The 23214-nt window shown below is 39.1% G+C and overlaps 1 protein-coding gene across 3 annotated transcripts in view; it reads right to left on the bottom strand.

Moving 5' to 3' along the window:
* The window catches only part of ZFPM2 (zinc finger protein, FOG family member 2), a 309751-nt gene that overhangs the window by 5427 nt on the left and 281110 nt on the right, over nucleotides 1-23214 (bottom strand). For all 3 annotated transcript variants that reach the window (XM_418380.8, XM_040689674.2, XM_040689675.2), the window contains 2 exons: nucleotides 5238-5444; nucleotides 1088-1312 (listed from right to left, as the gene is read on the bottom strand). In XM_418380.8, the coding sequence (XP_418380.4) occupies nucleotides 1088-1312; nucleotides 5238-5444 (432 nt within the window). The remainder of the gene's footprint in view (nucleotides 1-1087; nucleotides 1313-5237; nucleotides 5445-23214) is intronic.

Raw genomic sequence — 23214 nt, 5'->3', positions numbered from 1 at the left:
CTCCATGACATCTCTAGAGAAAAAAAGCCAAAAAGCCACAACTGATAATGCCTTCCAGATTTGTAATTGCTGCCCAAGTATCAGAGGAACATTTTTCATATAAGTCCATACAGCAGACTCCCACTTCTCCATGAGTTCTACCACTGAAGCTGAACCAGGCTTTCTTCTGTAAATAAAGCATACATTACCATCACTTTTCTTTCACATATTTAACAGGAGGATCGCGGTGCCCTGTTGGGCCTTTGTTTCTGTCCAGACACACAAGAAAAACAAGATATGCAATCCTGACATTGAAGTCTTTCTTATTTGCAGATTTTGTGTGCAAATGGAAACTCCAGAGCAAAATGTTCTGCAGATTCAAAGCATGCAGTCCCAGACCTAATTCAAAACAAATTCAAGCAGCACACTCAAAGAACCTTCAGGGAGGGAGATAAGATTCCTGCTGAGTTCCAGATTTTTAATCTCAAGAATTTTGTAGTCTTACTTTTCATTAATCTAGTATTATCATTTTAGCAACACGGAGAAAGAAAATAACATCCCCATTTTGCATTTGTAAGGAGGAAAAGAAATATTTTTATGAAACAAGAAAAGAAGTTTTTATGAAATAAATGCTCTGAGGAAAGCATACGAAGAGTTGCTAATCTTACTCCATAAAGCCTCTTTCCTTGAAATCAGAAGCCTACTACAGGACCCCAAGATCTTATTTCAGAAGGAAGGTGGTATGCCTCTCTCCACTGAGATTCAAAAGAGGGTAGGGAAAGACTGAGATCTAGGAGATTCACATTTGGTAAAAGAAATCCTGAAGTAATTGATCAGTTCTTTCGGAAACCAAGCATCAGCAGTCTAGCTGTGTTTGGATTCCTGAACTTACCTTTGCTAGTAAAGAAATGCTACCTGTGTGTGTGCTTATGCACACTAAGAGACAGACAGCATTTAAAAGAGGATTAGGAAAACAGAGAAATTACACCTGAGAGAAGTGTTTTGTGCAGAATATAGGTGGAGACACATTGTTCAACTGCATATTTATAAGGAATAATTCTACAAATAGGTTAATCTAGGAGGTGATACAGCAAAATATGGCACTTACCACTGTGAGAATTTAGGTGCATTTCCAGAGCTCTTGCGTTAGAAAAACTTTTGGTGCACTGTGGGAAGGGGCAGACGCTGGATATCTGTTGAGTGCTATCTTCGCTCTCCTCCGACAGCTGAGGCCCCTCCCTTTGCCTCCCACTGCAGTAGTACATAAGGTGGGCCTGCAGATTCCGCTCGCTTCGATACCAAATGCCGCAGGATTTGCAAGGGAATATGTCCTCTGCAAGCAAATATAACCAGGTGCAGGTTAGCTACAGTGCACGCAGTGCCAACCAATTAACACAGCAGGATTAATTCCCTTTGCTTCCCCACTAAAGACATCCTTATTTAATAAAATACTTAAAACAGAACCACAGGTTTATTAAAATATCACTTGCTGGACATGGAAGACAGTAGTTTCTTTTAAAATATAAATTTAATAATAATAATTATTAATTAAGCTAGAAGTTTGGGGCATGTAATCATTTAAAAATGAAGTAGTATAATGGGAATATGCAGTACCAACTCAAAAATAAGCTGTATTTCCTATTCTTCATTGCTCAACATGTGATATCTGTCAAACTTGCTTTTTGTGTACGTCTGTGTAAGTCGGCCTAGAAATTTTTGAGTGCTAATTGGAGATCATTCTAAAGAATGAATGCTTTCACAATGTTTATTTAGTTATTGCTGTAAAATCCTGTTGCTTTGATATCCTGGAGGCCAGACTAGATTAAATTTCTTTTAGGTCCTGCAGCATTTAATGCAGTGTTATATTAAGCAGAATGTTTATTTTCTGGGTTCTTGTTATTAAAGCTGGAAGTTAAAATTCCCAATGTATTTTGACCTCTTATTGTTGATAAACTGTAGCTGTTCCACTTTTTGCAATTCAAAAGAGTTATTTGCTAAGAAAAATGCAGTTTCTTATTGTCTTTTATCCTGAAGTGCTAGCATCCTCTCTGAGGGGAAGACAACTGAGAGGTTGCACAGAGTGCTTCCCAGCAGCAGAGGGAGTAGATAGGTTGATCATGCACTGGAGGCTACATACTTTACTCACATGAAGAGTAATAAAGAATGCTGTGTATTTACACAGAACTGACAGACATATAGTTGTTAATATCCTGTCAGAAGAATACCTACACAGAACATTTTATGTATTTGTCTGTGAAGGATAAAAGATCTGTTTCCTCTTTACAAAAGCTGAACTAGTTATCCTATCAGTAAGAACAAGGGAGAAATCCTAGCCTGTTAGGGTACATCTATACTAATAAAGTAAAGAGTGACAGGGTCCAGGCAACTGTAGTCAACATCAAAATAGAGCCATTTTGGTCAACAAAACTCACTGTTATCTCTCCCACAAAAAGCTGCATGTGATTTTGATTTAGCCTTGAAGAACATTTGGCTGCTCTGAAAATTCCGAATTTGCTTGACACTTCCACCTTTGAAAGTTTTGGCCTTGATCTATTAAAACATGTGTAGCTAACGATGTTGTTCACTATCATGTTAAATTTCAAGTATCGGTGTGTATAGAGTAGCTGCTCTGTTCCAGTTCCTTTGGGCAAACAAAGTTGAAGACACCAACCAATGAAATGAATGAGTCCTTTATTTGTTAAATCTCTACAAAAGCAGCCAAAAATTATGTTGCCCAGTTTGCTTCTCTGATTGCAACTGTTAATGCTTGCCTATTTTTCTGCTCATGAATTTCCGTAAAATATTTTCACCACTACCAGTTTCTATTTTTTCCATTTGCCACTGAATAGTTGTGACTTTAAGACACAAACATTTAATAGAGCTGTTAGTATTTAACATACCACTATTAAAACATTACTGATACAGCTCACAGCATTTGAAATGTCCATCTCATGTGAAGGCTGACATTCCATCATTTGTTTTTGGCTTCAAATTTATCAAAAAAAAAGTTGAATCACTGAGGCTTCCTTAGAACAAAAAGTCCTAAACTCAAAATTAGCAAATTCTGGTTATTGGCAAGAATGTCCACTTTGAATTAATTTGACTGGATTCCATCAGAGAATTGAACTTTATTGAACTGATTATCTTAAAGAGCTTCTCTCCAACTATCTTTATTTCCTGTGAGTGGAATTGCAGAGAGAATACCACACAGGAAAAGGATCTAAAACTATTACTTCCCAAAAGCAATGAAAAATAGAAGGTCACTCTGAGTTAATGTTTAAATTCTTCAAAAGCAAAATATCTCAATTTGTTTCAAGAGATACTTTCAAAATATTTCATTAGATCATTTCAGAAGACAAAACATTGAAGTTCAAGCTGAATAAGCCAAGGTGATATTCTGACTTTTAAACAGGAAATGTTAAGAAACATTTAAAAAGAAAAGAACACAAACAATAGAATTCCACAGCATTCACTTTTTTTTATGGAAATTGATTTTTGTTTAGAGATCTGAAAATAGAGTCTCTAAGATGCCTCACTGCAGAACTAGATGTGCATTCAGCATACTGTTGAACTTATGCCTGACTTGACACTTACTGAAGAAACTGAATTTCATCATCTCAACATGGAAATGTGGAAACACAGTCTGGTCAAAGGAAGGGGCAGAGGCAAAAAGTTCTGGACAGGGATATATACTTGCTTTAGAACTCTAGGAGTTAAGCCTACTGAGGTTACCAAGAGTTACTGCTGAGCCTGCATGGCAAGAGCTGATCCACAATAAATGTACATAGATGCAGCAGCAGAGGTAGCAATCATCAGTGTTGCTTTCCAGGGCTCTATAGAAGGCAGTAAGGGCAACAAAGATGCTTACAGCAATTCAGTGCTGTAGAAAGCAAATGCCTTTGCAAAAGTCCAAGTGAACCTTGCGTGAATTTGCACAAAATCATATTCTCGTTTCCAACACTGCAAATGACTGTTTGCCCTCTACACTAGCTAACTCCTTCCCCGGTGGTTCCCTTGCAGCTGTTGGCTATAAATAGTAGTAGTTTGTTGGTCCATCTAAGGGGCTCTCAACACCACCTTTTGGAAAGATCCTGTAGAATGTTAATTGTTCTGTGAATGGAGATATTATCTAACAACCCTACTCCTAGAGTAAAAAAGAACATCTCTGGCTAAAGTGATTGAAATAGTTGCCAACTCAGTCTCTGAAAGGGAGGACTCAGATGACTCGAAAGGTGTCATCACAGATAATTTGTTTAGTCCCGTCTGAAAATCTTGAAGAAGGTGTCACTACTCAAGACAATGTTGTTCTGTGTGAACCTGAGTGCCAAATCATGTGTCTGTGGGACTCAGGTTCACTCGCTTTTGAAATATTGTGTTCTGTATTTAACTGTCTCTAATCACAGTACTTGCAAAGCACAGGTAGCATGGGGAAGTGTTATGATACAAGGTCTACATGGACAGACTTACAGAAAAATAACTGAAAGCTACATGCAGTAGAACTGAATGACTCTTGGTGGGGATTATTTTAACATTTAACGTTTGAAAAGTGCTTGGTGAGGAGGAAGAGGTACTAGGGCTGTGAAAAAGTAAAAAGCAGTAATAAGGAGAAGTTAAAGAAATGAAATTTAACGAGCAGAACATCCAAGCTGAACTGTGCCAGCTCAGGAACTCACTTGTGTGCTAATGTATCTCCTCTGTAAGGACAGCACTTAATTACATACTATATTTTGTCCATGATAGGGTCAATTGATATCCAGAGGACTTAAAAACATTCTTGGGTAGCAACACTGAACAAAGATACCACAGTTAATCAGGGATACTGCAAGTAATGATGGCTGTTGGATTTTGAAATTGAAAAGACCTATTCCAATCCAATGAGTATCGTGAATTATGTTGCAACAGTAAGCAACAAGCTGACTAGAGAAGCAAAGGCTGGACTTTGTGAGTTACCAGGCCTATCTTATCTGCTTTTTAAACAGTTTTTCATTCTGCCACCTCTGGGAACTGATCACAGTGCTGCCACACGCGGGCAGGTCAGATGCTCTGGGTGAGCTGAGCTGCTAAAGAACTTTTCTTCCTCCTTTTGTGTCTGTGAGTGCATCTGAGATGATGCAGGATCCAACACAAGCTTTGAGCTGTGTGTCAGAAGTTGCGTGGTTTCTATGGTCTTGAATTCACTGTTACTGTATTAGTTCGTCATATATTCTTTGAATTATTGCTCTTTTTAAACAAAGCTAGAAATAGCATTCAACACTTACTGTTCACAATAGCTGTAGGCAAAATAGATGCCATTGCAGCTTGCTGAGGGAGCAATTGTATTGAGTCAAGCAGGCGGGCAGGATACATCCCTTCTGTGAGAGTCATCTGACTAGCAGCTTGCAGCCTTGAGTCAAAATCCACAACAAAGGCAATCAGTTCTTCACCCTCTGAGATGGCCTTGGTTGTGGTACACCAGAGCTGCCCTCCTAGAGGAAACATAAAAGAAGAAAGATTTAATTGATAGTATCAGATTCCAGAGTATAAAACATCACTGCCATATCTTTATGTTCTGGGTTTGGTTTTTTTGATTTTGAAGGTCTGTAGAATAGAAAGAGGCAAACAAACTTAAATTTACCATCTTCCTTTGAGAATTTTCAATGTATAAGAAAAGCAATTTGGGGATACTTTTCCTAAAGACTTGCAGCAGGATTATGCACTTCACATTATAAATATCAAGGTGAAAATATTTTAGATGGTACTGTTCTGCTTAAATGGCACATTACTTTTCATCAAATATCCTGTATATTTTGTTATAACTCTCAGTTTGTTTTGCTTTGAATATCAAATCACAGCACAATAAAACCAAACAGCTGCAAGAAAGACATCAGATTTCCTCTTAAGGGTGTTCTTCCCTTCCCTTATGCTTGCCACCATCATTCACTAAAAAAATCTTCCCTTATGTAATATTCTTCCTAACATGACTGCTTTATCTTTGCTTACACTGACTGAACTTCCTGAAAAGAAGATATGCCAAAGATCTGTTTCATAAAGGCTTATTCAAATAAAGGTTTGTTTAAAAGGGGAGGGAGGTGGAAGAACTTTCATCAGACAGTAAGATACACCATAGTTCTGTGCTGCAAATGTCACGTGTAGTGCATTAAAAGGAAAATTAACTATGCGAGTACATCTACTAATGTATTTGAATGCGATAGTGAATGCTCATTTATTTAACATGTTTAGACAGGCAAAGCACTTATATTGTGTTATCTACACTCTCAGGCCTAGATACATATCCAATACAGTTATGCCTGAAATAATGTTGCATACTTTATATGTTATAAAGCTTTTTTTTTCCTCAGGTTTTGTATATATAGAAAAAGCTATATGTTGTATTCATTAGGCAAGCAAAAACTGTACTCGTTTTGATAAGTAATATTGCTGTGTTTATCTTTCGGCATAACTGCCTTTTCAACTGCACTTCATTTTTTTCCCCTCAAAGAGATTATAGTTTTAAAACAACTTGTTGCAAAAATCTGCTAGAGGAGATAACAACAGTGTATGATATGCCACAGCTAAATGGAAGAATTAGGACATTGTTTTAGAGAAATCTTGGACAATTAATTAAACCAGTCTATTAGCTTTCAAAGATGAGCAAACAAAACACCATCAGTGACAGTGTGTTTCAGTGGAAAAGTAAAGCTAAGCTTCCAGAGCTCAAAGTGGTGTAAAAGTTTCAAAGCAGAAAAGTGTCTTTGTATTCACCCTTTGGTAATACAGCAGTTGGAGATGGCTCCAAAGTCTATACAAAATTTATTGTTATGGGACCAAAGCATCCTGTTCACTACCATCCAAAAATTACAGCATTAAATGGTGCAAATCCGAGTAATTTCCTCTAGAGAATATAAAGATGAAGTGTGAAGATAAATGTCTACAGATGCAGAATTCTAATGACCAAACTGGAATTCAAACATCTGAAAAGTGCAGTCTGACTCATTGTCTCATACAAGTGAGGATTAAATCTACAGAAGCCTTTAGAGTTAAACTGGTATAAAACCTGTTCAAGAGAGAACCAGGCTCAATCCCTAAGGCATACTTAACTAGACTTGCAGATAAAGGACATGATGCACACTACAATTTCAAAACCCAAAACTGGGCTCTCTCACTGTAAACACCAGTTTATTTTCTAAAAGGAAAGAGGATTTCCATTACTAACACGCACTTTTTACTTATATATGGAGGATTAAATAATGAACATGTTTTAGTTTATTTTAACATAGAATAAAAGCTTTTCCTACACTGTATTATGCACTGGATTCCTTAGTAAAATAAAAATGAGTCAATGCAGAAGAACCAACTGAGACTCTATCCAAGCAAACATCTTGACATGCCGTACCCTTGGGGGAGGAAAAAAAGCAAACACAACAGTGTAGTTGATTACTGGGTCTCCAGCTGTAATCAGTCTGGATCAGACTAAAAGGCTGACTCAGTCTCCTTGTGCTGGAGCTCCTCGGGGTGTTGACTTACGTCCAGCGGCAGAAAAAAATGGACAGCTGAGGCAGGCAGAGGGCTCTGCTGCCTTCTTCACCCAGCCCTAGGGCTGTTATACCTACGGAACATACAGCCACATGGAATGGGTAACAGCTTCAGGAGCACAGAAATCTCTAGCTTAGCTTATTAACATAAACCAGAGCTACGGAAGTTTAATCCACTCTTGTACTGAATATAAATCTTTGGCTCAGTGTAATTTAGATCTGAGTATTTCATCATGATTCTCATGATTTTACCTCTATAGAAAATGGGGCATTTAACTGATCATGACATACGACTATGCTTTCAACTATACATGATATGTTGTTAAGTTAGATTGTAAGATGATCTCCCAAATGATGTGTGCTTGCAGCTGTTCAAAATGAAGTGTATCACTTCTGTGACACTGTCTTGCCTGACATCTTGGTCGCAAAATTGGAGAAAAATTGATTTGATGGATGGACCACTTGCTGGATAAGGAATTAGTTGGATGGTCTCACTCAGAGAATTGTGGTGAGCATCTCAGTGTCCAAGTGGAGACTGGCAATGAGTGGCGCTTCTCAGGGATCAGTGCTGGGACTAGTGTTATTTGACATCTTTGTAGGTGACATGGACTGTGGGATCAAGTGCATCCTCAGCAAGTTTGCAGATGACACCAAGCTGAGTATTGCAGTTGACACTCTAGAGGGAAGGGATGCCATCCTGAGGGACCTGGACAGGCTTGAGAGGTGGGCCCATGCCAACCTCATGAAGTTCAACAAGGCCAAGTGCAAGGTCCTGCACCTGGGCTGGGGCAATCCCAAGCACACATACAGGATGGGTGGAGAATGGCTTGAGAGCAGCCCTGAGGAGAAGGATTTGGGAGTGTCAATTGGTGAAAGATTCAACATGAGCCAGCAATGTGTGCTCCCATCTCAGAAGGCCAACTGTATCCGGGGTTGCACCAAAAGAAGTGTGACCAGCAGGTCAAGGGAAGTGATTCTGCCCCTCTGACCTCAGGAGACCCCACCTGGAGCACTGTGTCCAGTTCTGAGGCCCCAGACATAAGAAGGACATGGAGTTTCTGAAGCAGGTCCAGAGGAGGGCCACAAAGATGATCAGAGGGCTGGAGTACCTCCCCTACAAGGACAGATGTAGAGTGCTGGGGCTCTTCAGGCTGGAGGAGGCTCCAGGGACACCTTATAACGGCCTTCCAGTACCTGAAGGTAGCCTACAGGAAAGCTGGGGAGGGACTTTTTCTAAGGGTATGTAGCAACAGGATGAGGGGAAATGGCTTTAAACTGGACATGATAGGTTTAGACTAGATACTAGGAAGAAATTCTTTACTGTGAGGGTGGTGAGACAGAACCGTTTGCCCAGCAAGGTTGTGAATGCCCCCTCCCTGGAAGCATTCAAGGCCAGGTTGGATGGGGCTTTGAGCAACCTGATCTACAGGGAGATGTTCCTGCCTATAGCAGGGGGGTTGGAACTAGATGATCCCTTCCATCCCAAACCATTCTATGATTCTATGACTCTATGATTCAATGATTCATCTATGGGGACAAGATACAGTACAGGCTCTCTATCCCTTTCTCTATCCCCTTCTGGTAGTAGGGGTAAGGCAATACTTGGGGTTTTGAAAGACACAAATGACTTCAATCCCCCTAATGCACATATGCTACCTTCATGCACACCATATGCACATTGGAAGGGAAGTCTTGGGTCTTCTATGGTATAGTCAGAAAAATGGAATGCAGAGATCTTCACACAGGCTTCTAAAATTAATAGGAAGTTCCATTTATGATTATCATATGAATTAGGCTGTCTAGAGACCCTTTTTAGGGATCAGAGCTTCCTTACTGGTGCAGGTTACGAAACAGGAAGAGTTTTTGCTTCCCACCAACATTTTTCCAATCTAAAACACAACTGTCATGTATGTAGTACTATCTCAAGAGTACAACATCTTTTGATAAAACAAAAAGCAGAGTTAATGAGGGATTTTAAAAGGATAATAAGTATGTCTATAAATAGCCTTTGCTAAATATAGATGGCAATGGAGAATAAGATAGAAAGATGATTGCTCAAAATATTTGCAGCTCCCTTCTTGTCCATAATGGGTACACCTGTCATCTATCTATATTGAATAGGGTCTTACTGGTTTTACACTGTGAGTTAAGAAGACTCATTCTTATTGTGGAAGAGAAGGTTTTGAAAAACCAGAAGGCTTTGTGACAATGGAAAACTATTCTATACAAGTCTAGTACTGCCTGTGGAACTGAAAATAAAAGCTTCTTGAGTCTTCAACATATTGCTTTATATCTATAGTTAAAGAAATTTACCTGCTATGTAATACATGCATGTAAACCAGAAGAAAAGAATAAAAATGTCTGTAAACACTACTTATGTATTTATTTCAACTCCTCTTCTAGCTCGCACTGAAAGGAATGAGAAATGCTCACTTAATCATAGAAAGTTGGGAAATTAAAGAATATCACATTGTGCAAGATAGAGCAAAAAAATTACATTCCAATTGCATTCGCATAAATTCTTTATCAAATGACATCAGGCACTGAAGCAGCTATCTGATACCTTCAGAGTTTCCACAGAATGGAAAGGTTATTTCAGGATTCTTCATCTGCATCTTTCACAGCAAACATTTTTGCTGTTTGAAAAAAAAACACCAAACAAAAACAACCACACCACCTTAAATTAAAAAGATATCTTTCTGTGCAAAGGAAAAAATGAGGCCCTGATGTCCATGAAAAACTGTGGACTTACTGTTCTTTGTAATGTTTATGATCAAGATTCTTGTGCAAACAGATCTGGTTCCTAACAGGAAGCTTATAAATCATACTCATAATTGCTGTCAAAACTGCAGTGGAGTGTACTGCAAGTTTTGATAATAAAGAATAGAGTCACAGTTCAAACTTGATTACATTTTGGAAATTCATGCTGCTCTTACAAGAATCAGTGGTCTTAAATATCTTCTTCTCCTGCCAAATTTTTCACTTGCACTTTTTATTATTTATGAAATCAGTGTCTGCACAATGTCATGCAGACCTCTGCTGATAAACTCTAATTAAGATTAAGACAAGCCTTTTGGAAAGGATCCCATCATTAGCAAACATGATAAACACAAAAATACTCCCTACTTGTCAACCAGGAGCAATTCAGTAACCTAACAGTATTATCTGTTGCTAGGCTACAGAGCTGACAAAGCTTCAATTATATTGTATGGTCATACCTATAGAATACTGTATAAGCAAAACAGATCTAATATAAAAGCATTTAACTTCATCCATGCTATCTGTAATTCATGGCTTCTTTCAATGGCAAAAATCAGGTTAATAATTATATAGCATGCCGGAAAAATCTTGGCAATGTGTCATGTTTGCACATTTTTTTCTAATTTATCTCTATGATTGATAGACATTTGCTTTGTAAAAATAATAAAATGCAAGCTATGGGATGCTGAAAACCACAAGCGCAACTACATCTGGGCTCATCAAGATACGGAACCACACTTAGTATAAAAAATATATCATAAATTGAACCAATTAAATCATATTTAGATGCAGTAATATTCTATCTCCTGTATATAGAATGAGGAGTACTGTGGTAATAGATATACATGCTAATACAAAACTTTATTTTATGTAGGACAAACCGCTACAATACAATAGGAATTTGCTTTCTTAAAACAGCCCATCATTTTTCCCTCCTACTCTGGGGATTTTTGTTAAACAATATATACTTCTTTTATTCTATTTGCAGTCAGTAATTTGCTCTGAAGATATAACTAAAGCACTGGACCTACATCCTTTTTTGATCCTTGGAACTCTACAACACCTCCAGTGAAGACACAGAACTCAGCACAGCGAGCCTTCTCACAGAAGGTTTCATTTTTTAATGTAATTTTGCAGATCTTACAGAGTAACTGTGTATGGATTATTGTCTAAAAAAAAAAAAAAAAGATTTAAGGGCAGATTGCCCTATTAATTCTACAAGGAGGAAAAAGCTTCAAAATGGATGCAACCATAAACCCTCCTGATTCACACCCCTGCTTTTAGGAAAGGTGACTTAGCAAAAAGCAATTGCTAAAAAGTTGCTAAAAGCAATGTTTTCATTGAGCACAGCTGTTTCGTGGAAGGAAGTGCTGGTATTTTTCCATAGATTAAAAGGAACAAAGATGATCTAAATCTATGTCTAAATGCATTTCCAGTTTTCCACTCTGTCAGTTTTCCTTGCTGAACCATTTGAGTTCAGATTTTTGACCCAGAAATAGCATACATCTTTCATACAGGTTTAGGAAATAAATGGCAATATCTATTAAAGCCAATCTGCAGTGTCAGTTAATTCAAAAGTAGTACTTTGGCATAGTAAAATTTGTGCTTAATAGATTTGATAGTGTTGCTGCAACAACATAATAACCCATTTCCTGTCTACACATCTTTTTGCAAGAAGGGTCAAAAGACCATCAGAATTTATTTAAACAACAGACTGTGCTCCTCTCAGTGACTTCCAGGCATCGTCAACTGAATTAAACTTTCCCAATGAAATACTCCAATTTTTAAAAATGATGCGTTTTTAGTAATGGTAATGGGGGTTAGAGTTAATTTACTGTCTTTCCTCTTTTGTTGCACATGTTAAGCATTTAAGGAGAATTGGCACTCCACAATAGGATGGGATCTTCAAATTTGGGTTCCACTTGCTTCCCACTCATGGGCTTGGGACTACTCAGCATAATGAATGCCATTTCAGTGCGGCACAACTTCCTGGGCAGATCTCATTTTTGACATGAACAAAGTACATATATCTATATGTAGACACATTGTTTAACAAAAAATTAGAATTAATTCAAATCCAATACTGTTGAAATTTTTGACAGTAGAGAGGTACAAGGAAAAGAACTTATAAATTATGTTGCCCCTTCTTTGAAAAATGCTTTGGAGGTTTCTTTGTGCATTGGCAAATACAGTAGGAATATGAGGTATTGTGTGGATCCTCCTGCACAGCACCTGATAAAAGAATAAAGAGCTGTGACATATTCTTAAAACAATAGAGGAATTAAAGAGAAACAATGGGCCAGCTGCTTCATTAATACAATCAAAAGAGAGCCCAGCACAGAGGAGTCCAGATAATTAAGCACTACTCTTTAAGACCTTTTTTTTTTCTAAAATAAAATTGCTAAAAATTTATTAACTACTTCATAGTTGTTAGATAGATCTATGTACTAGTTTATTTAGGTTGATTAATGCCTTTTCAGGATTCTATAACATGCCAACTCATGGTTCATACAAGTTTTTGAATAAAATAATGTAAGAATAAGTGATATGGATCTGTAGTATATACAGCAATAAATCAAAAGCATTTTGTGAACAGTCTTTCTAGTTGCTAAATAATTCTTCACATTTTTCACTGGCATACACAAAATATATACTTTGCACAGCATTTTTTGCCATTCATGTATTTTAATGCCAGGGTTCCAAACGTGTCTCTACAAAGTGTCTCAAAAATCATCCCTGCAAATTCAGAATTCTCAAACTCTTAAAAACGTAGTTTTAGTGCTATATTGAGATTAATGAGATGATTTGCCAGCATCTTCTACCATCTTTCTTTGCTTACTGATCAAAAAGAATGCCAAAAGATACTTGACCTTTAATTTTAACAACCCGCTGCATATTATAAGCCAGCAATGCACTGACTGCAAAAAACGTAAAATCTATAAAGTTAAACCAGTACAGTAGACAAACAAGAGTAGGTGCCATTTTTGCTAATTTTTATTTCAGCATGAAATATGGAACCTACTTCATTTTTCACTCAGTGAACAAACTGCAAAATAAAAGAACTCTAAGAATGATATTTCTCAGAACAGAAGAATACTTGGCTTAAAGGCACTTGCCAAATTGAAAGCAGCTCTAAAATCCCTACATTTTGACATATAAAATGTCTGACCAGAAACAGAGAAGAAAATATTCCCTAAGAATATAGTTCTTACTCTTGCACCTGAGTCTGCTTGAGCATGGAGCCTGGCTTCAGCTTAGTCATGTGCTGATAGGTTCAGTGTTTTTATCCAAATAGATGTCTTTATAATTAAATCTGTCTGTGATTTACATATATATGTGTTATAGTTAAATCTATCAGATAGCTGGTAAAGATAAAAAAGAAAATACTAAAGGAACTTGTCAGTCCTATTGGAATGAACTCCCAAACCTGGCATGCTCTGTGTCAGCGTAAGTGGTAGATTTTCCCTTGTTGCAATGTGTCTACGGCTACCATCCCAATCTGTATTCCAGTAGCTCTCTAATTAACGCTGCCAAAAGCTTGATTCTCAAATGAAGTGCACTGCTCCTGAAGAGCAGGGAGTACAACGAAAACTGAGATCTGACCTCTTATTTTTCCACTGTTGCCTGGATGCTTTTTGTTAGTTTGAGGATTTCTATTTGTTTCCTCCAATTAAATGTCTGGGTGTAACACTCAACAGAGTTCTATTAGGTAAAGAAGCAAAATAGATTAGTCTTCTGAAAATATTCACAGGAAAATAACGTGGTAATTTTATTTGCCATTTTCCCCCCTGATAGAGCTGTCACAGCTTATTTACCACAGGGGGAGACAGTTAAACCCATATCCTTAGAAGTTCTATGCATTTAAGAGGCTTATATATCTCTTCTGGGACCTTCGTTCAAATCCTGGGCTAATCAGAGTGAATACATATCTTTCTATTAGATGGCTCTAAAAAGTCTTAGGTGATATCAGTTCCTGGTGGACGACAGTCCACGGTGTAAAACTATTAAATGTTTGGCACAACTGGCAATACTTACAGAATGAAACTGAAAATGGTAATATCCTCCCACATCACAAGAAGTTAAGTCTGCTGCTCAGAGGTTGAAATTAAATAGCCTGCCACAAATGCTAAACCTGTTATACTTCTTTAATCAGCATAAACTCAAACAAGGAAGTTGAAGTTCTTTCAAAAGTTTAGCAATTTCTTCCTTTTTTAACTTCTTCAAAATCCTCTGTTTTGAATTCTGTGCTACACTTTTTAATTTTTTTTCCAATTTAATTGGGATCTCATTTGAGAGTTATTTCACAATTTATCGTTAAGAAAGGAAATGATAATCAGCTTGAAAAAAACCCAACCCAATAAACCCTTGTTGGTAGTGTTGCACACATCACTGCAGCAAAGGCGCCAGGACTTATTGCGGCAGCAAGCTCATCTCACCTTTTGCTTTTTACCAGGGTTGGTGAATGGGCGCTCCACAAAGAGCTTCCCAGGAGACACTCCCAGGTGGCACCCACTGCCCCTGTAGCTTTTGTGGATGCACCAGGTTTGAGATAGAGAAAAAAGCCTGATTGCTGAAACAACCCGACCAAAGTGAAGCTGTGCTTTGGAGACGCACATTCCTACAGTCCCTGCTTCCTGAACAGCACAGCTGTAAGGTGACCTTTTTGTAGCCTTACAAACCCAATCACGCCTGCGGATTGTCTTTTCAGAGTTATTTTGTGAGAGTGGAGCGTATGAAAAACCAAGCTGATTAAATGGGACAATAGACAGGCTTTAATGGTGCCTCTTTCGTACAGAGAAAACAGAGTATACTACATCTTATCCATGGATTTTCTGCATCTTGCACCTGCGACTACAGGGCTCATTTCTTGCTCCTGGGCAAACGAAGAGTGAATGGCACAGCCACCTGAATGGGAGGAAGGATTATACAGAGGGAGCTGGATTGATAGGTTGCATTTGTAAGGGAAATAAATACATTAAAAAGAAGGACAGATGGAATGGAAAAACAAAGTAAAAAATAAATATCAGCTATGAGACCTGTTACTGTTTCAGTACAGGGGTCCCATTCCAGAAGAAACTCTGGACTATGAGTGATATAGAAACAAAAGCTGTCTTTTAAAACAAACAGCAAATTGAACATCTATTGTGTATGCTGTAACTGCGAGAAAACAAGTGCTATTATTGCTGGCTATCTCGTTAGCAATTGGCTCCTGTGTTGAGGCTCAGGAACTGATTTACCTCAGCTCCAAAAGCCATGGAAGCAAAGTAGTACTGCACTGATTAAAAAAAATAAATAAATCTTCCTTCTACTTAAGTCATTAGAACATTTTACACTGGCTGCACTGGAAACATGACTGTGTGACAAATCAGTGGATCTCCTGCTAAGCAAACAAGTAAGCAAAAAGCACGAAAAGTAATCTTTAGGTTAAATGCATTCCGGAACGTAAAACTCATGTAAGAATGTAGCCCCCTCAGCTTCTTCTGGTTTAAAAGTATCTCATATAAAAACAAAACAGACTACTAAAATTTCTGGGACTACTACCCAGAAATTCCCTCCAGTTGTGTTATAAAAATGAGTTTTGTTACTTTGCTTGTTGCAATAGATGTAACTGTAAGATCTAAATAGATGTTCTGAAAGTAATATCTCCTATTTTATGATGTTGGCCCACAGCGTCAGAGGTGGATGTTGGTGGTACAGCAGTATAGGCTGAACCTTTCTACCAGCATTGCGGTATGGTGCTGTTGCCGTGTGACAGATGGCAGCAGAGGGGCAGACCGACAAAATGGCGTCTGATATGGAAGTGAATATGAAACAAAATGTGTGCCATTGAATTCCTCCATATGGAAAAAAATTCTTTTGTCACCCACCGACATTCATCGACGCTTGTTGAATTCTTCTGGAGACCAAAGAGTGGATATGAAGAAAGTGAAAACTGGACTGAGTGGGCAACATTTTCCTTGCAATGATGCTGTTGTAGCTGTTGTGAATCAATGGCTCACCCCTGCTGCTGCAGATTGTTACAAGCACAGCATGCAGGCTGTTGTTTATCACTGTCCAAATACACAGCTAATGGTAACTGTGTTGAAAAACAGTGTTTTGTAGCTGAGAATTTGCTCTATCAAATTGTGTCATTGTGCTCTTTGTATCTACTTTTGTTTCCACAGAAATAAACAGGAGGCATTACTTTTGGAATGACTTACATAGTAAAAACAACTGAAAACTCACGACAATCAAAGGTATTTACATCATCCACGCTACGTGCAAAGCCCAGAGGAAACAAAAATCTTAAACCATTGCCTGTATATGGCTCAGTTCATCTAACAAGAGGCACTGTTAACAGCAGAAAGCAAATCTTGTAATGGTAACAGCAAGACCAAGCTACTTGTGGTCAAAATCAAAACAAGATTACAAATGAGGAAATAGTTAAGACTCTTGCTATATGCACTAACACGGATTAGCAATTAAAGAGGATTCTGTACTTTCAGACACATTTAATAAGAAATATCAGTTTACCAAGCATCATACGGGTGCACAGGAGATGCCATTCTGCCTGCCTGCCTGGTCAGCATGATTTCTAAATGGCCAGGAAAGAAGTGACTGTATACCCAAAGGCAAGCTGTCAAAATTCAGGCTGCAGCTGATAAACTGATTACAAAGCTGCTTAAGACTTTGCTTGTAAACAAAAGCATTTATCAACTAATAATTTGCAATAAACTGATGTAACTCCCAGCTGAGCCCCAAACTGTTATTGTCTTTACCATCTGCCTATTAAAATACCATTCTTCATCACCAAGCAGGAGCAGAAGGGAGAAAATCTCCAGCAACTACATAACTTGCATGCTTATAAATAATCTGTGAGCATTTCACACTTTCATTATAATTGCCAGGTTTTGTATACTTCATTTTCTTTTTTGAGAGGCAAAGAGGTGCTGTAAAGTGCCAGAACAGAAATTAATAAATACCGCTCGGTACATGAAAAATTATGTAAGTTCATCATACTCTGCAGTTTCTTAATTTTTTCTCTTTTTGCCACTCCACAGGAATATCATGATGGAAGCCCCCTCAAGCACAACTTTGCAGATTAAACTCTCAATTTCTTTTCAACTTGTCAGTTTTCATTACCTTTCTTTCTTACGCATTCACTTCTTACAGATGCTTCAATGGGAAGCCAGCTAAAGCATGCTGGCTCCCTGGGGGGACCTGCCAGAGTCTACGGGACTCTACAAGGTCACCCTTAGGAGTAGTTTGCCTATCTCATTGAGAAGTCTCTGAAAATTGACTTTGCATGCTCTTATTTTCCACTTATTGACGCCCACAGTCCTGAGAAAGGTTGTAGAGTTTAGAACAAGTTCAAAACCATCCAATTCAGATGCTCTAATGCTGATATACCTCAAAGGAAAAGTCATACTGTTAAATGCCTAAAATACTCATGTGAGTGAGGGGGAGAAAGCAGAACTGATACCGCGCAGAGAACAGTGGCCCCTCAAGATGTGTCTGCATTAAAAATTGAATTTAACAGACAATCACACTATCATTTAGTGCAATGCACTTGACCAAATATTTCTCCAGTCTGCACTCTCAGCCATCCACTGGTCTGAATGCAAGGCTGTGACCAGAACCTTACCATTTACTTCTTCAGAAATGTCTGTAGAAAATGCACAGATGCTTCAAATGCAGCTTGTTTTTTTCATCGACTGTCCATATTCAGGCTAAAATGGTCAATTTAGCTGATGGGAAACTCTTCACATGTACAGAAAAAGATTGATTCCTACCGATTGATTTTTAACCCATTAATTTTATAGAAACGCAAGAAATTAAAGGATGATCCTGCCATCCATGTTCACATAGACTGTTCCATTTCCTTCAAAAACAATCATCCTCTGCCTCGTCTTTGTCTGACCTCTTGTTACTGGTATTGTTGCCTGCAGAACACCAGCCAACTCCCATGAATTAAAAAGAAGCAACACAAAATGGAGGAAAAAAACCCACAAAATCAAGGCCGTTTGGGATCTGCGAATTTAATTATTTAAGATATATGCCACTGAAACTAATTATGCTTATAAACTAAAGGTTTTGTTTGTTTGTTTTTACATTTAAATTATCATATATACAAATGCTATATTTGCCAAACTAGGTTTCCACACCATAGCTTGTATGTGGTCAGTATAGCTAGATGGGATATAAACCATGTTTGTATCCCAGGCTGGATGTGGCTCTGGGCAGCCTGGTCTGGTGGTTGGTAACCCTGCACACAGCAGGGGAGTTGAAACTTGATGATCATTGTGGTCCTTTTCAACCCAGGCCATTCTATGAGTCTATGATTCTATGGTTGAAACAGAGGAAAAAGTGAACCACAGTGTGAATGGATAAAGGAAGCACACAAGGGGATGAAACGCTGAACACGGAAATCTCCATTTCTTAAAATGTTGTAAAGAATAGATTTGGTTAAACCCTGTGACACGGTGATGAAAGATGCCTTTCAAACCTCTAGTTTAAAATCAGCATTGTCAGTTAGTTAAGAAGCACAGACTTTAAAAAGCGGGTAGGAACACAAACAACACTCATAGCATGAGTTATGGCATACAGTGCAAAGGTTCACTGTTTTAAACAGAAACGTCCATATAAGAAAGTCTTTATAAAACGTGGTGATGCAAAAGAATAAAATCAGAAGCCCAAGTCCGCCCAATCCGGAATTTTTAATTTCTGGAGCTTGCCAAAATGAAGCGATGCTAAATAACACCGCCACTGAAATACCACCTATGATATCGAGAACAACAGTTGGCGTTTCCCCGTTGCCATAATAAGACCAGTGAATCAAGTCCTAAACGGCACTGATGACCTGCACACCCATTCATTTTTGCATGGAAAGCCGGGGCAGAGCCTCCACCGCGCTGTAGCAGCCCCTGTGCCGCCCAGCGCCCTTCAGGCGTGTCCCACTCCACCGCCCCGCAGCGCCCCTGCCGGCCGCTCCCGGCACAGCCCGCACCACCGCCTGCCGGCAGATGGCGCTGCCGCCCCGCCGCCGCCGAGCCGGGGGAGGGGCGGGGCCGTTATTTATTTAATTTTACACAAGGCTGAGCACGGCGCGGCGCCCGCCCGCTGATAAGGCGGGCGGCTCTCGGGAAGTTTGATTAAACGCTCTCGCCACCCTCTCCGCGCGCCCCCCTCGTGCCCGGCGCATTCCCGACGATCGGGCAGAGTGTTCCCTGTCGTGACAGAGCGGGAGGTTTTCGTTCCCGTGCCCGAGAGGTGCCCCGGGGGCGGCCCCGCGCCACGGGCTGACCGCAGCTCCCAGACAGATGTGCTACATGCAAACAAAACGCTTAGACGTGGAACCGGCTCATTTACGGAGCACATTTGTTGTCCCCCTACCTAACATTTGTTGTTACCCCTAGTAAGCAGAACATGATGGGTGCTGAAGCCTTCGTGAAAGTGAATTTGGGGCAGACAATGCGGCTGTGCCGCACATCCACCACACGCGGCCATGCGGTGAGTTAGCCTGTGCCAGTGTGGTGCCAGGGTGACCGCTGTGCCCTGATCAGCTCCCAGATCCATGGCTGGAATGTTCTTAGAAGCAAGAGCACACAGAGCCCCGTAACGCAGACTGACGTCTGTCCACCCCTTACTACCAGAATATTTTCATCAAAATCTCCTTTGCTTACTTAAAACCAAGCAGGCACTTATTTCTGCTTAAATTGCTCTGCTATGAAACTGGATAGCTAAAAGCCGCTACTAAGTCAGGAAATACCCGACACCCACCAGCCACTACATAATATTTCTGTTGCTGAGCAAAACAGCATTCCAGGGAGTGTGACTCCCACTGAAACAAATGGGAATCGCGACGTCAAAACTTTGTGGAAACCTCTGAAAGCTGTTCTCTGTCTCATGAGAATGATGAAGAAATTCAAAGTCAAGGAGGCAGTGATCCCAGAAGAATGGTCTGCCTTTTGGAGAAGCAGGGATTACACCCTGAGTTGAAGTTTGGCTAGCCTCAGAGTGCTGGCTGAACTCCTGTGTTCAGCCGGCCCTTTCTGACAACCACACAGTCTTAAGAGGAATGGTGTGAGGCTACTTGAAGGAAAGAGGTCACAGAGATTAAAAAAAAGTTCCATTAAATGTCTGGGGTGCCCCTGGGAATAGAAGATTTCTACAAAGCAGAACGGAAGAACTAGCAGCAATTACCTATGAAGCCTTGCAGGCTGCCTGGCAATGCAGCCTGCTGTTAAGGCTTTTCTCATGATCACACCTCCTCTCCACTAACAGACTCATCTCTACTCTACCCTGGCCGGTCATACTGGACGCTAAATGTTATCTTCTACTGCTCTTCCTTTTTAACCACAGCAAAATATAATGAACAACTCGGAATCTCTCTGGGGTTTGGAAAGCGAATGCAATCTGGCACAGTGGAAACACACAGTTCATCATTGCCTAACCTACATATAACTCAGACCAAAACATGGTCTCTTGAATGCTAGCCAGTTTACAAGCAGTGAAGCTCACAGTATCCACAACCAGTTGGAGATGCTTCACTGTCTCTTATCTTTTTGTTCTGCTAAAAGTTAGCACTCACGTGGACAACTATCTGCATCTACGACTCAGAATCACTGATATACTCCATTACTCTTTCAGTTAGTATGCTCCTTCCTGGTCCTGAGCAGATGATCCCATGCTATCCTATCTCAAAAAATGTGCCCTCATACTTCTTTTATTAAGTCACCGGAAAAATCAATGTTGTCTATACCCTGGAAGTGGAAATAGGATTTAGTGTCTAGCTTCATAATGGAAAATATTGCTCATGTGTAGAAGAGGAAGTTTAGAGCGATTTCCCCAGTACTGGGAGATACTGCTTGACGTAACACTATAAAATGTCTTTCAATATAGCTTCTTTTTGTACATTTAAGTCATTTTAGCTGGGGGGTTCTCACTTGGTATCTTCTTCCTGATTAATTTTCTTTTCTCATTTTCTTTCCTCTCTGCTTTCAGCCCTGTACTCCACACTCTCAGTTTTCATTAAATACAAACTGATAAAATATTAACTGATTATTGTTAATCTATATGCCAGTCAGGTAACACATACACTGTAACATATGTATACATGTGCAAATATCTGACTTACCGGCCATTACAAGGATTCCCTTACTGCGATCAGTCTACTGGGATGATATTCAGCTAAGAAGACAGTTATTTTTAAAGTTGAAGAGATTGTTGTGGAGGTACATAGTAGCTAGTCAGGATAAATTACTTAACAACATTACCAGAAATGAGCAAACTATACATGAGATATTGTACCTTGTATCCTTCACTTATCAATGCAAGGTAGTTCTACACAAGTCATCTCTCTGAATCTGAATTAACATTTTATCTCATTGCTCATTTACCTTATGCATAGCATTATTAGCTGAATTAACTGCACAGGCAGCCAAAGAGTGAACAAGGATTGAGAAATGGGAATAGCAAGCTGTAGTTGTTACTTTAAAAAAAAAAAAAGAAAAAAAAGGCTTTATTCGGATGTTTTTGACAGGTCATTCAAGACTATTCAGCTTCTTGACCTTAAGTCCCCTATGTATAATTGCATGCCTTTTGAATGTTAGCTCAGATATCTAATCTATATCTAATAGATACATCCAGCCCTCTGGAAATGGAAGTGTGCCAAGATAATAAGATATTTGAGAAGGAATTTACAGAAAAGAGCTAGCAATACCGGTAGGAAGTTCTAGCATGAACAACCTTTTGAGAAATGTGTAAGTCACTGTAAGAAAAAAAAATATAAAAGGGAGAACCAACCACTTTCTTGGTCATAGCAAGCAGCATTTTGTGGGGAAAACAAAAGAAACTACAAAAGAGAAATATGAAGGATTTGACAGGTAAGAATGAGAGGCTTAAATGCACTGTGGGATAACAGACAAATCAAGAGAGGATTTAAGAGGGCATATTTTAAGTGAACTAACTGATCTTCTCAACAGACTTTTGCAGAGGCAAGAAAGATTTGAGGAGAGTTTCAGCCACAGCACAGAGACTGAGACTGTCAATGGACAAAAAGGAAGAAAGCTAATCCAGATCTTGCTCTGCCTTCTGATATGCTCTCCTTCTCTTTTCTGGGAGGATTTCAGGTGGGCATACTTGCACCTGCAGAGCAGCTTTCTACCCTCCTGCTATAGGCAAAGGCAAAAAGCCACTCAGAGCTGGCTCTCAAAACACACTGGCAAAAGTTAATTAATACAAGGAATATGAAAGTTATTACCCGAAAGAAGTACTTTCAGATTCTTTCATTATTAATTACTATTAATAATTAAATAGCCTTGGTTTACATATTCAAGACATCTCCAGTCAGGTTCCTGCCCCAAGGAGTTCGCCATGGAAAGGTCAGGTTTAAAAACCTTTGTTTGTAATAACACGTGCTTAATCTGCAAGTAAGCATCAAATATGTACGTGAATGATACTGTTTTGTGTTAGTCTTATGTGTAGACTTTGGCCTCCAAACTGACAGGAGATGACAAAGAAAGAATAGGAGACAAATGACGGAAATGACCTGGGTAATGGCAATAAAAATGGATAAACAGCAATGTGTAGGGTAGATTAAACAATATGCCTGCTAGTGGGTGCAGAGCTCATTAATTTATTTGTGAGTGTACATACAATCCTTACTTACAGCACTTTTAATTTTTAATGGATTGATCTATATATCTGAGAGAGTGAATTCCAGGAAGAGACAAGGGGGAGGGGGGAAGGGGTGATGATTTTTGAAGGCCAGTTGAAAGGTATGAGTTTTGATGAGAAATTTGAAGGAGGGGCTGCAAATACTCTCATCCACACAGATTTGTCTACTTTTTCCCCAATGTAAATCATCATATTTCTTGCCCCAATTTTTTATCGAAATCACTGCCAACTTATTTCAGTCTGTCACAATAATATTTTCATATGAGGAGTGTTGTAACCTAATTCCTTCATTTGAATAATACATTCA

Source organism: Gallus gallus, chromosome 2 (assembly GCF_016699485.2).
Source record: "Gallus gallus isolate bGalGal1 chromosome 2, bGalGal1.mat.broiler.GRCg7b, whole genome shotgun sequence".
Lineage (NCBI taxonomy): Eukaryota > Metazoa > Chordata > Aves > Galliformes > Phasianidae > Gallus > Gallus gallus.
This window is presented reverse-complemented; position numbering and strand designations above follow the sequence as displayed.